The sequence below is a fragment of the Rattus rattus genome, chromosome 1 (assembly GCF_011064425.1).
Source record: "Rattus rattus isolate New Zealand chromosome 1, Rrattus_CSIRO_v1, whole genome shotgun sequence".
Lineage (NCBI taxonomy): Eukaryota > Metazoa > Chordata > Mammalia > Rodentia > Muridae > Rattus > Rattus rattus.
The window spans coordinates 211,764,921-211,776,906 of record NC_046154.1 but is presented as its reverse complement, the minus strand read 5'-3'; the positions used below and the strand labels follow the sequence as shown (position 1 = coordinate 211,776,906).

At 52.4% G+C, this 11,986-nt stretch overlaps 1 protein-coding gene across 1 annotated transcript; it reads left to right on the top strand.

The window, feature by feature from the left end:
* The first annotated feature begins 5,017 nt into the window (after positions 1 to 5,017).
* On the top strand, positions 5,018 to 11,360 carry Klf10 (Kruppel like factor 10). The gene is made up of 4 exons (XM_032914589.1): positions 5,018 to 5,362; positions 7,905 to 8,135; positions 8,229 to 9,144; positions 9,654 to 11,360. Exons 1-4 carry the CDS (start codon positions 5,327 to 5,329, stop codon positions 9,911 to 9,913), a joined length of 1,443 nt encoding a protein of 480 aa, XP_032770480.1. The 5' UTR covers positions 5,018 to 5,326; the 3' UTR covers positions 9,914 to 11,360.
* The last annotated feature ends 626 nt before the right edge of the window (positions 11,361 to 11,986 follow it).

Sequence of the window (11,986 nt, the reverse complement as noted above, 5' to 3'; positions counted from 1 at the left end):
AGGTGACCCACTGTGAACAGAGCCCCGTGGCGTTGGGCTGGCTGGCACTGGGGAGAGGGAGAGAGGCAGCACCTTCGTCCATTTCTCCCTGCATCCTGATTTTGGACAGTGTGACCAGTCATTCTGTGTTCCCGGCCGTCAGTCCCTGCTGTGATGGATGTAACCCTCAAACTTAGGCAAAAGAAACGATCCCTTACATAGTTTTAGTCAGGTGTCCGATCATGAGTGTGAGAAAAGGTGATCAATATATCATGGTGATGAAACCAACATTCACTGGCCAAGGTGACGCTCTTTAGTCCTTAGAACACTTCCAGCTTCTCCATTAGCCTCTGTTTGCCTCTGGTCTACACTTTGTCCCACTAGGCCAAACAACCAGGCCAGACCTAGGGAGTGGAGCTCCCGGCCCGGGATCCTCAGCCAGCATTCCCTTATGCCTGCACCTGGTTTCCTCCTGTCTTTCCTTCTCTTTTGGGATTTCTCGGTTTGATTTCAGATGCCGCTATGCCCTGAGGATTTTTGTGTTTCCCTCTCCAGCCCACAAGTTATCACCTAAACTCCGGATCTGACAGAAACCACCTCTACTCCAATATGCCACACAGACCCTTGCATGCCTTAAGTCTACGTGTCAGACCTACAGAGAGAGAGCTCCGAGGGTAAGGGCATGGGCAGCTTTTGCAGAGGTTTGAGTTCATTTCCTAGCACCAGCAACAGGTGACAAACAACTGTCCCTAACTCCAGCTCCAGGGGATCCAATGCCCTCTTGTGGCCACCGCCCCCTCCCATACACAGTATTTAAAAAAAATAAAAAAGACAAACCTTTTTAAAAAAAAAAATTAAAGCGAACTTGACAATGGCTTTCTGTCCTCCACAACCCATGACTTTTCTGTGGTCCCTTCCGGCAGCGATGGATGTCTTTCTCGTTAGACGTAGTGAGTACGTATCCAGTAAGTAAGTTACATCTCTGCCCCAGGCTCTCCGATTTGCCTCTACTTCTTTTCTTTAGGCTTCATTTTTGTAACCTTTACCTCAACACTGGTGTTAGCCCCCACTCCTCAGGTCTGTTCTCCACACTGGGCTGGAATGAGCAACTTACAATGGCCATCCCTGCTAACCCTTACCCTCATCGGCCCTGGGAACAACATTCTGTTACATCCCTTCAAGGACATACACATCCTCATCCTGCCTCTCAAGTGTGTGATTCAGATTTCTAAAGCGTATACTGAATGGCTGCTATTCCTCCACTCCATAGGCTTTGAGAATTAACTCGGGGAAGCCTTTTCTGACACTGTTTTAAGCACCCCCGAAACCATCTGTGCACCAGCTCTGTTAGCATCTTCCACAATGTGGCGATGGCTAATGTTACTTGCATCCTAGAAGTTCCTTCAATGTGGGAACATTTTTATGATGGTTCCCCAGTGTTCAGCTAATGGCTGGTACGTGGGGTACAGCCATAAAGGGATGAACAGGGATGAGACCTGGTGAGTGTATGGAGCAAAGAGAAGCTCGCTGCTAGGTGCATTGTGTGTTCTAAGATCCATACCTAAATTGGGGGATCTCTAACTTCGTTATTCTGACTGAAGGGAAACCAATGCCATTAGCAACAAGGGTTAGCATCTGAGGTACCACTTCCCATCGTGGAAGAAGTCTCCTCTCTTACTCATGCCCAAGATGACTACATCTATGACTACATCTATGAAGGACCTTATAACAATACAATCCAAGAGAAGGTTATGGAAGGACTCATATTTCCACTCACGTATTGGCCCGTATTCTGTCCCACAGGGTCTTCAGCAACAAGTCTGGTATTTTTTTCATTGGAAAAACTGTATCGAGTACCTATTAAAGAACAAATACTAAGTAAGAAAGATAAACACGGAACTGGCACATAGCAGCTCATGTCAGTGATCACAGCACTTCAGGGGCTGAGGCAGGAGGCTTGCTGAGAGTTCCAGGCCAGCCTGAGGGTATATGTGAGGGGACATTATGAAATGGCTACCGTCTTATAGGAGTTCAGATCTGAGTGGGGGGTGGGCAGGATTTAATACTATAAAAGGGTTTTGCAATAAGACATAAGCCCTTTACTTCTAATATAAGGTGCTTTGGGGAAGAGCAAATAATTCAGCCTGGAGTTATCTAGGAAAGCTTCACCAACAGGGCAAGGAGGCACTGAAACCAGAGAGGAAAAAGGGCCCTTCGGAAAGAAAAAAAAAAAATAATTTCTTCCAAAACAGTCTAGCCTTTCTTTGCACCAAATCTTATGTCATTCCATAGCCTGTAAATTCCAAAGTAGGCAGTCTTCACCTGAAACTCATAGTGTAGCCCAGGCTGGTCTCATTTATGACAATCTTGTCTTAGCCTCTCAAATGCTGGGCTTAAACTTTAAACCTTAAAGTAAAGCAGGGTGCAGCAGCACACCCTTGGAATCCCAGTATTTGGCAGGTAGAGGCAGGAGATTCAAGGGCTCAAGACCAGTCTACTGGGGAGCCTAGAACACACAGATTCTCAATAACATTTGTTGAATGAATCCATGAATGGAGGCCTGAATGACAGTGCTTATTGAACAGGGAGTGTGGCATGGAGATGTATGCACTATATGATGGCTCTGGGCAAGGGAAGGACTTACTAAAAGTCTGGGAAGGTTGTGTGAGTAGCTGGTCATCTCACAAAGGGGTGGCCTTTTATCTCCTGATAACAATAGGCAAAGGTCATTTATTTAAGTAGGGAGTGTTGTGATCAGATTTTAATTTTAAGCACAGTATCTGGGCTCTGGAGAGCAAGCTGTGATGTGGGTAGATGTCCTGGGATTACAAAGAGAAATAGCTTCTTCCAAGCTAGAGGTGAAAGCACCAAACCAAGTGCCTGTCTCATGCCAATGACCCCAGTACTTGGGAGGCCGTGGAAGGAGGGCTGTCTAGGCAGTCAGGTCTACAGAGGAAGTGTCAGACAGCCGGGGCTACCTCGTGAGACCCTGTCTCCTAAGGAAAAAAAAAGGAGGGCTGTGTGTGAAGGAAGATAGGCAGACAGAGCAACCTTGTAAAACGAACAGTATGTAAGTGTTTCTGAGCTAGGAACTAACTGGGTCCCACGTAAGTTTTGTGGCTGGACAGGCAATGAGCACCCCTTAAGACCGCATAGGAAAAGGAGTTTTGGATTTGGTGATACAGAGTCTGAAGTGACTGGGGAAGGCTTTCTCTGAATCTCCAGGCATTAAGCCACCACCACCCAGCTTCCTATCTCTTTCTCTTCTCTTTCTTGTTGTGGTCACTCCAGGTCCTGAATGCTTCCTACAACTCGGTCTGCAGGGTGGGTGTGGGGGCACCACACCAGCAGGCCCCACATTCTCGAACGCACAGGGTTCAGGCTTGGTGGGTTTGGCTGTGACCTCTCCAGGAGGCGGCTCCCTGACAGGAAGGCAGGCAGGCTTGCCGCTGGGCACACACAAGAGCTTCCTGCGCTGTAGCAGGTGCCCAGGCCAGCTGCTCCAACCCTTCAGATTCAGATCAACAGGATGGGCCAGCCCAAGCGGAAGGAAGCCTGCAGGGAGGGACACTCCTGCAGACAGAAGCAGGGGCACCGGGTGGAGGGAGGCAGGAAGAGACGCCTGGGTTGCTGAGTTGGCGCTCCTCCAGCGGATTCAAAGCTGGCAGTGACAGGAGGCCATTCAGTCATACCCCCACCCCCACCCCCGCTCCCACCCCTACCCAGGGCCTCTCTGGCCCGTGGGGACTGTCATTACGTTTGTTGCTGGCTGGCTTTAGGTATACCAGAAGGAACCATCAGATAGATGCTGCTAGTAGAGCTAGCGGCCTCTAAAGCTATTCCCCTCCTTTACCTAGTCTGGTGCTTTAGCACTTCTAGCTCGGCAGGCTGAAAAGCCCATAGGAGGGCAGTGACTTTTGTCTCATGATCCCGCCTGTCCAAGGGAGACGATAAAATCTCTAGTTTGCTTTAAGCCCCGTTATCACTGCCTCCGGCTCCAACAGCTGCTGTGAACCCGCACAAACGGGCAAGGGGGTGGGGCAATAGGGCGCCAACGAGGAGCCAAGAGCTCCGGGTCTAGGAGGCTACAGCCTCAGCCCTGGCTGCTGCACACAGAAGGCTGGCTTCCTTAAGAAGCTCAGCTTGCCCCCAATCCCTGGAGTGGTGAAGGGGGACAGGGACAGGGACAGGAACTCGGTGTTTGAGCCAGTCAGGAATCCCACCAACAAACATGCTTTCTTCACCCCATCCCCACAAGCGGTTTCTTGGCGGGGCGTCGGCGAAGACTATGGTCCCGCGGGTGGGGGTTAGTGGAGTTCACCTTAGAAACAGCTCGAACACTGTATTTTAAACTTGAACTACACCAAACTCAAACTCGATTCTGCCACCGAGCACTCGAGTCTAGGGTTCCCGGCCACGCCACTAGCCCTAAGGTACCAGCTTCCCGTAGTCCCCACACCAACCGCCCAGAAGGACGGGAGGGACGCGCAGAGGCGGGCCCTGCTGCCAGTGCCTGTGCTGCAGATGGGAGGACGAGCCAACGCCTGCCGCCTGGGCGTGGGCGGTGAGTGCGAGCAGGTGTCTGTTCCGTGACAGGGCTCCCGCCGCCACCACCTCGCCCTGGTTCTCCCCAGTCCTCACGGTTTAGAGTGACAAAATCCGGCAAATGCTCAGAAATGCCACTCAGTGGTTCACCCGGCTCTTGCCTCCACGCAAGACCCACGAGAACCGCGCTTCCAAAGAACGTCTGGTGGCCCGGAGCCGCGCCTGCAGCCTCCGCCTTCTGCTCGGGGTCCCGCCCACTCCCTGGCGGGCCCAGACGCTGCGGGCGCGAAGGGGACTGGGCGGAGCGGGCTTCCCTCCCCACCCCCCACGTGGGCCGGCTCTCCGCAAAGCCTGGTCGCCGCCACCGCGCCTCTAGGCTATGCCCCGCCGGCGGCGCCGCCTCCGGGCATGGGCGGGGTACTGAAGACTAGGGTTGGGCGAGGGGCGTCACGGAGTCAGGTGGTCCCCGGAGTTCCCCGGGGCTGGACGGAGGGAACACGGTGCCTCGGGTTGTGTACACGCTCCACTGACAGAGCTTCTTGCAGCCGGGCAGCCGCTGATCACGCGTGGCCCCGCCAGCCCATTGGCTGAGGCCTCACACACCTTTGCCGCTGATTGGTCGACACCACGCCCCGCCTTCCACCCCGCCCGCGGCGCGGGGCAGGCAGAGCGGCTACCTGCATGGGGAGGGGGGCAGACAGCGCGGAGCGCGGTGGCGTCGACGTCTAGTGTCTCAGTGCTCCGTCTGTGGCTAGGCAGCCAGCAGCCAAGCAGCTCGCGACCTACGGCCAGGCAGCCAACCATGCTTAACTTCGGCGCTTCTCTCCAGCAAGCTTCGGTAAGTTACCTGGGGATGCTGGTCCTTTCCTCCTGCTGTGTCCGGGAGCCAGCCGAAGCGCGGAGGGAGCATGAGCCCCTAAATAAACCACGCCTGAGAACCCAGGCTGCAGCGGGGTCTTGCAAGGGTTTTCCTCCCTGCAGGCTGAGAATATCATCGAGGGCATGTGCAGAAGAGGGGGTCGGAAGAAAAAGCCTGGGACGTGCACCAGGGGAGAGCGATCCCACCCCTGGGTGTCCAGGAGACAAGGGGGACTCTCAGGGAGACCCCAGGAGGCGAGTGAGCTGGAGGAGCTGTCTCCCTGGGAGCGCAGTTGAGATGGGAGGGGGCGCCCTGCACCTGGCTCTGGCGGGAGATGCCCGTCTGCAGCAGGAATGCGACTCCGGGTGGCAAAGACTACTCATGGGCTGTCTACCCGAGAGGCGGGCGCCTGCTCGTCGGGGGAGGGGGGAACCCTGCCAGGTGGAGACCGCGCGGCTGGGCTAGCCCGGGGCTGGGGGAGGGGATGGCCGGCTTCGCGCGGGGTATGGATGGCACGCGGGCTCTCCGGCCTCCAGGGGGGCCGTGGCACCCCCGCAGACGTCGGGAGGGGGCTCTCATCCCAGGCGGAGGCAGGTGGCTGCCTGTTGACTACTCTTGGCAGGGGGCAGGGTCCTGCCTTGGAGCCCGACAGCTGGGCGGGGGAGTCGGGACCGCGAGACGCGGGGGCCGCGTGTCGAGGCGGGAACCGTGGGGCCGGGCGCCTGGAGCCCGTGCTGTGGGCGCCGTACGTCTGGGAGTCTGCAGAGACGCGGCTTGCGGGGGCCCAGGCTGCCGGAAGCAGCAGCCAGGGACGCCGCGCCTGCGGGAGACGCGGGTGGGCTGAGGTCCCGCGGGCCGAGTGGGCGGAGCGCCCCAGGCTCCGGCCGCTCCCCGGGGGCGGCGAGCAGGAGGAGGGCGGCGGTCGGGCTTCCGCGGGGACCCGGCTCCACCTCCCGCAGCCGAGGCGGAGGCCAGGGATGGGCGGCGAGCGGGTGCGCCCGGGGAGCTCCTCGTCCCCGAGTGACCCAGCCCCGGCCTCCGCCAGGGGCGGGAACGAGGCCCGGCCCTGCTGTCGGTTCCTAAGGGAACCGCGGCTCGGGGGAGGTGGAAGGGGCGGGCGCCTCCAGAGCCGACACCGCCCAGCCCTCGCGCCGCCCGGCGCGCACTGGCGAGCGGTTGGCGGCGGCGCCCGCGGCCCCTCCCCGGCCGGGCGGAGGCGGGGGCCCGTGCTCAGGAAGTAGGGGAAAGGTGACGGCGCGGCAATTCCCAGTTCACGTTTCCTGCGCCGCCCGGAGCAGCCGCTGATCACGCTTTGTTCACATGCCTCGCCCCCTCCTCGCTCCCCCACCCTGCGCCGGCCAGCCAATCGGGGCACGGGCCGCAGGCCGGCTGGCCAATGGCAGGGGCGGGGCGCGGGGACGTGCGCGCGGCGGGCAGTGTTCCCGGTGACTCACCCGCCAGCCTCATTGAGGTTAGGGCGGCCCCATCCGTCGGTCCCCGCCAGCGAGGATCTCCCCCGCCGGCCTCCTGCGCCCCGCCCCCGCCTCCACCCGGCTTCCCTTTCCTGCCTCGCACCAGCTCTTCGCTCCCCTCCCAGCTTCCCCTCCCGGCGCACATTCTTCACCCCTGCCTGCCTTTTTCTCCACCCCTTTCTTTGAGTCGGTGACCATAGGCCTTTTACACTTACAGTGTTCATCCATTGCAGCTTACATAAAGGCGCGAACGATTATGCAATTACCTTGTTAGTGTATTTCAAGAGCATTGTCTTGTTTTCCCACCCTCAATGGGAAGATAGGCATCTTTTTAAAAAAGGCTTTCAGATTATCTTTGCCGTTTTATTTATGTATTAGGTTTTTGAGAGGAGGGTAGAGATGGCGATTCTTTTTAAAGGAAGGTCAAAGAACTTTCAATGTGAGACATTAGGTTGACGGTGTTGCACCCAGCACGATCGGTTATCAAGCCGTGTTTAAATTGAAACCAACTTGTACTCAGGTTTTTGGGGGTTTCGTTGTTGTTTTTCTTCATATCCCAAGAACATTACCTTTTATGCCTGTCTAGTCTTTTGTGGTATAGAAAAGCATTGCATTGAATAAATCCGGTAAAATCATAGATGTGAAGAGAATGAGACTTGGCCAAAATATTTTTTCCCTTTTTGGTTGCTTTGCCTGTGTTTTGCATTTCGAGATTCAGCTTCCAACTGCTTGGCCTTGACATTCCTGAGACTATACATGTATCCCACCATGCCTGGCTGTATTTGTGTGTGTCCACTTATTTTATTTAATCTTCCCATATGTGATGATGTTACCCATTTCAGACTTTAGATAACTAGAGACCACTCTCACCTGGTCTCTTCAAACTGGAAGTAGTTTACTTTTTAAGTCAAATTACATTTTAGGACACTGGTCTTAATCCCCTTTCTGGCAATAAGGTGGCCTTTAACTTTAAATTAAAACAATGAACATTGTACATCCTTGTGGTCTGGAAAACTAATAGCCGATGGCTTTAAATTTCGTTTGTGTAGGAGGGGAAAATGGAACTAATTTCTGAAAAGTCCAAAGAGGGAGCACATCCCTGGGACAAAGCTGAACAGAGTGACTTTGAAGCTGTGGAAGCGCTCATGTCCATGAGCTGCGACTGGAAGTCTCACTTCAAGAAATACCTTGAAAACAGGCCTGTCACACCAGTGTCTGATACCTCAGAGGAAGACAGTTTGCTTCCAGGGACGCCTGACCTTCAGACCGTCCCAGCATTCGTGAGTATTCCTCAAGAGTGGTCAGAAGTGACAGCATTTTTCAGTGTTTATGTAATGGACCTCTAATTTCTTTCCTTGTGTTTGTCTTTGTAGTGTTTGACTCCACCTTACAGCCCCTCTGACTTCGAACCCTCTCAGGGGTCAAATCTGACGGCACCAGCGCCACCTACTGGTCACTTCAGATCGCTCTCCGATGCTGCCAAGCCTCCCAGCATCGCTCCTTTTAAAGAGGAGGAAAAGAGCCCATTAGCTGCCCCTCCCCTCCCTAAGGCTCAAGCCACCAGTGTCATCCGTCACACAGCTGATGCCCAACTCTGTAACCACCAGTCCTGCCCTGTGAAAGCAGCTAGCATCCTCAACTACCAGGACAATTCTTTCCGGAGAAGAACCCACATAAATGTTGAGGCTACTCGAAAGAACATACCCTGTGCTGCTGTGTCACCAAACAGACCCAAGCCTGAGCCCAGCACAGCGGCGAATGGCGCTGAGAAGGCGGGCACTGCGCCGTATGACTTTGCTGTGCCTTCCTCAGAGACAGTCATCTGTAGGTCTTCTCAGCCAGCTCCCACGTCCCCAGTACAGAAGTCAGTACTGATGTCTTCGCCTACAGTGTCCACTGGGGGAGTGCCACCCTTGCCTGTCATCTGCCAGATGGTTCCCCTTCCAGCAAACAACTCTCTCGTTACCACAGTTGTCCCCAGCAGTCCGCCCAGCCAGCCACCCGCTGTCTGCTCACCCGTGTTGTTCATGGGCACTCAGGTGCCCAAGGGCACGGTCATGTTTGTGGTACCCCAGCCCGTTGTACAGAGCCCAAAGCCTCCAGTGGTGAGCCCCAATGGCACCAGACTGTCTCCCATTGCCCCTGCGCCTGGATTCTCTCCTTCAGCAGCAAGGGTTACTCCCCAGATTGATTCGTCCAGAGTAAGAAGTCACATCTGTAGCCACCCAGGATGTGGCAAGACTTACTTTAAAAGTTCCCATCTGAAGGCCCACGTGAGAACACACACAGGTACTGACCACGTGAGCTTTGTCTCTGAAATGGGTGTGCATGTGGAGTCCGATTGCAGCCACAAGTGCAAGTGGGGGTGTTGGGGTGGATAATTCAGTATCTCTAAAATATTCAGTTTGTCCTGGGCCTGGTGACACACCCTTGTAATCCCAGCACTTGGGAAGTGGAGGCAGAGGAAACAACATATCTAGTAGTACACATAATATATATGTATTTGTTACATTATTATATTCAGACGGGGTTTCTCTGTGCAGCCCTGGCTGTCCTGGAACTCACTCTGTAGACTAGGCTGGTCTTGAACTCAGATACCTTCCTGCCTCTGTCTCTCAAGTGCTGGGATTAAAGGTGTGTGCCACCACACCAAGCATATCTAGTAATACTCTGATAATTTATGAACTGACCAGCCTTCATTTTAAGTTATATCTCTGTATTTATGTCTCTATATGTGGTGACGTCTATAATTTAAAGACTGTACATGTATAGTAACCACCCGGCTTTCTTTGCTTCAGGGGAAAAACCTTTCAGCTGCAGCTGGAAAGGCTGTGAAAGGAGGTTCGCTCGTTCCGATGAACTGTCCAGACACCGGCGGACACACACAGGTGAGAAGAAATTTGCCTGTCCCATGTGTGACCGTCGGTTCATGAGAAGTGACCATTTAACCAAGCATGCCCGGCGACACCTATCAGCCAAGAAGCTGCCAAACTGGCAAATGGAAGTGAGCAAGTTAAATGACATCGCTCTGCCTCCGGCCACAGCGTCGGCACAGTGACGGCCAGAAGATGGAGACTCAGAATAAACTTTGGTCAGAGTCAGGAGCCGGTGACCGTGTCAAATGCTTCTGCAAGTCTGCAGCCCTCCAACAGGGCCTAAAGCAGAAGCCCCTGGCCTGGGGGGAGGCCCAGCCTGGGTTAGATGACGAGAAGTGCTTCAGCCACAGGCAGTTCACAGAAGGGCGGGGTTCATTTCTCACCACATAGAGAGATGAGAACGCTCGTGTCCCTTGAGTAGTTTGGAAGGTTTCGGATGAGATGAGCACAGCACAGGTTTTGAATCACATACACATCGGGTACTTTGTTTTTGCCGTTTATACTTGAGACCAGCTTTGCAGTGTGATTCTTTTAAAGCGTTGGTTTCGAGAATATAGAGGCTGAAATTACGGTACAGAAATGGAGCTAGAAAGTGAGTTTGTGTCATCTTCTCCTAGAGTTATCTTGCTTATTATTCCTAGTCTTTACAGTCAACTCCGTGGACGTGGCTAAGTATAGAAAACTATCATTTCTTCCACTGTTGTTGGTATTTGAGGTTGAACAGCTGTACATTGCTAAGGGGAGCCCAAGGATTGGAACTCTCATTAATTTAATTGCTTGGAAGTGCAGCTAAAGTTCTTTTTTTGGCCTTTTGTTTTGAAAGTTTAGGCATTTTACTCTACCTTAGATATTAGTTTGCTTGCAGTTTTTTGTGTAGATTTGAAAACTGTACACCAATGTGTTTCCTATAGACTTAAGATATGCTGCGCTTTGTTTAGAAAACAATCTGGCGGTGAAATATGTGTCGTAAAGAAGAGATGTCAAGAATTTGAGATGACTCCTTGAGAAAGATGGCTTATGTCATCAGCCAAGGACACTTATGTCAGACGTACACTGTTTCTATCAAATCAGGAAGTTAGTGACCATCACAGATGGACAGGTGTCCTTTTATTTATAGGAGTTTGTCAGGATGTCTGAGTAGATAGGTAGGAAATTGTTACTAGAACATTCACTTCCGACTTGACAAGGATATTCATGGTGCAGATACGTTCTTCCTGCCGCTGCAGTGTCTGGGTGTCCGGGAGACTCCGAGACTTTAAAGTGTCATAATGTGGTCACACCTGCAGTTCTGGGGATCCAGAGCCTTGCTTGTGTTCTGTAAGCTCTGTCACCGAGTTGTATCCCCACCTGAAAGCAGTGACTTTTGCTAACAGTATTTCTGTTCTGTTGTAAAGTGGATAGAAGACACACTTGGTAGTAAAGGTAAATTATTCAAAGTCCACAGTGAAAAACTCACCATACCTTCCCATTTAAACTGTTTCTGTATCTCATAGGTTTCTGACATGCAAACTTGAACCCTTGAAAAAAAGTTTTCTTAAAAATTATAAAAAAAATCACGAGTTACAATTTGCACAATATTTTTTGTTGTACTTTATACCTTGTTTACAATAAAGACTTTTCTTTGGTATACATAGTGGATTTATTGCATGTGATAAAACCCATTCTCCATCTCACCTTCCTACTGATCTCATCTAGTTTAGGACCTGAGGCCAGGTCTCGTTAAGATGATGTAAGAGGTGTTTGAGTTAACCATAACCCAGAGAATTCACCCGAGATGTGACTGCCACGAGAGAAGGCCAACCTGTCACTCACTCAGACCAGGAAGAGATAAAACAGACAAACTGCTACTTAAGCTGAGTGAAAGGCCAGCCCCCTCTGCAGAGAAACACTTGCTAGTCCCTTAGGAGAATGGTAATGAGGGTGTGATTTTTTTTTTTTTTTTAATGAGGTCATTATTTTAGTTGGTCCAAAACTCACTGCTCTTGACAACATCTCCAAAGGCCACCTTAGTCCCTGATGAAACATCTGGCTCTTGAGACAGTTTCATTGTAGCCCAGGTTGGCCTGGAACTTACAGCAATTCTTCCTATGCCCTTGGAATGCTAGGATTAGGTGCGCACCACACTTCCAAGTTCGCATAAGTCTTTCCCCGTTTTGTCTGTTTTTACCATCCATCTATGAATCTTGTTTGAGGGAAGTTATGGTATGTAATTCCTCCATCATATATTCCTTGAGATTCTATACGAAAGACTAACT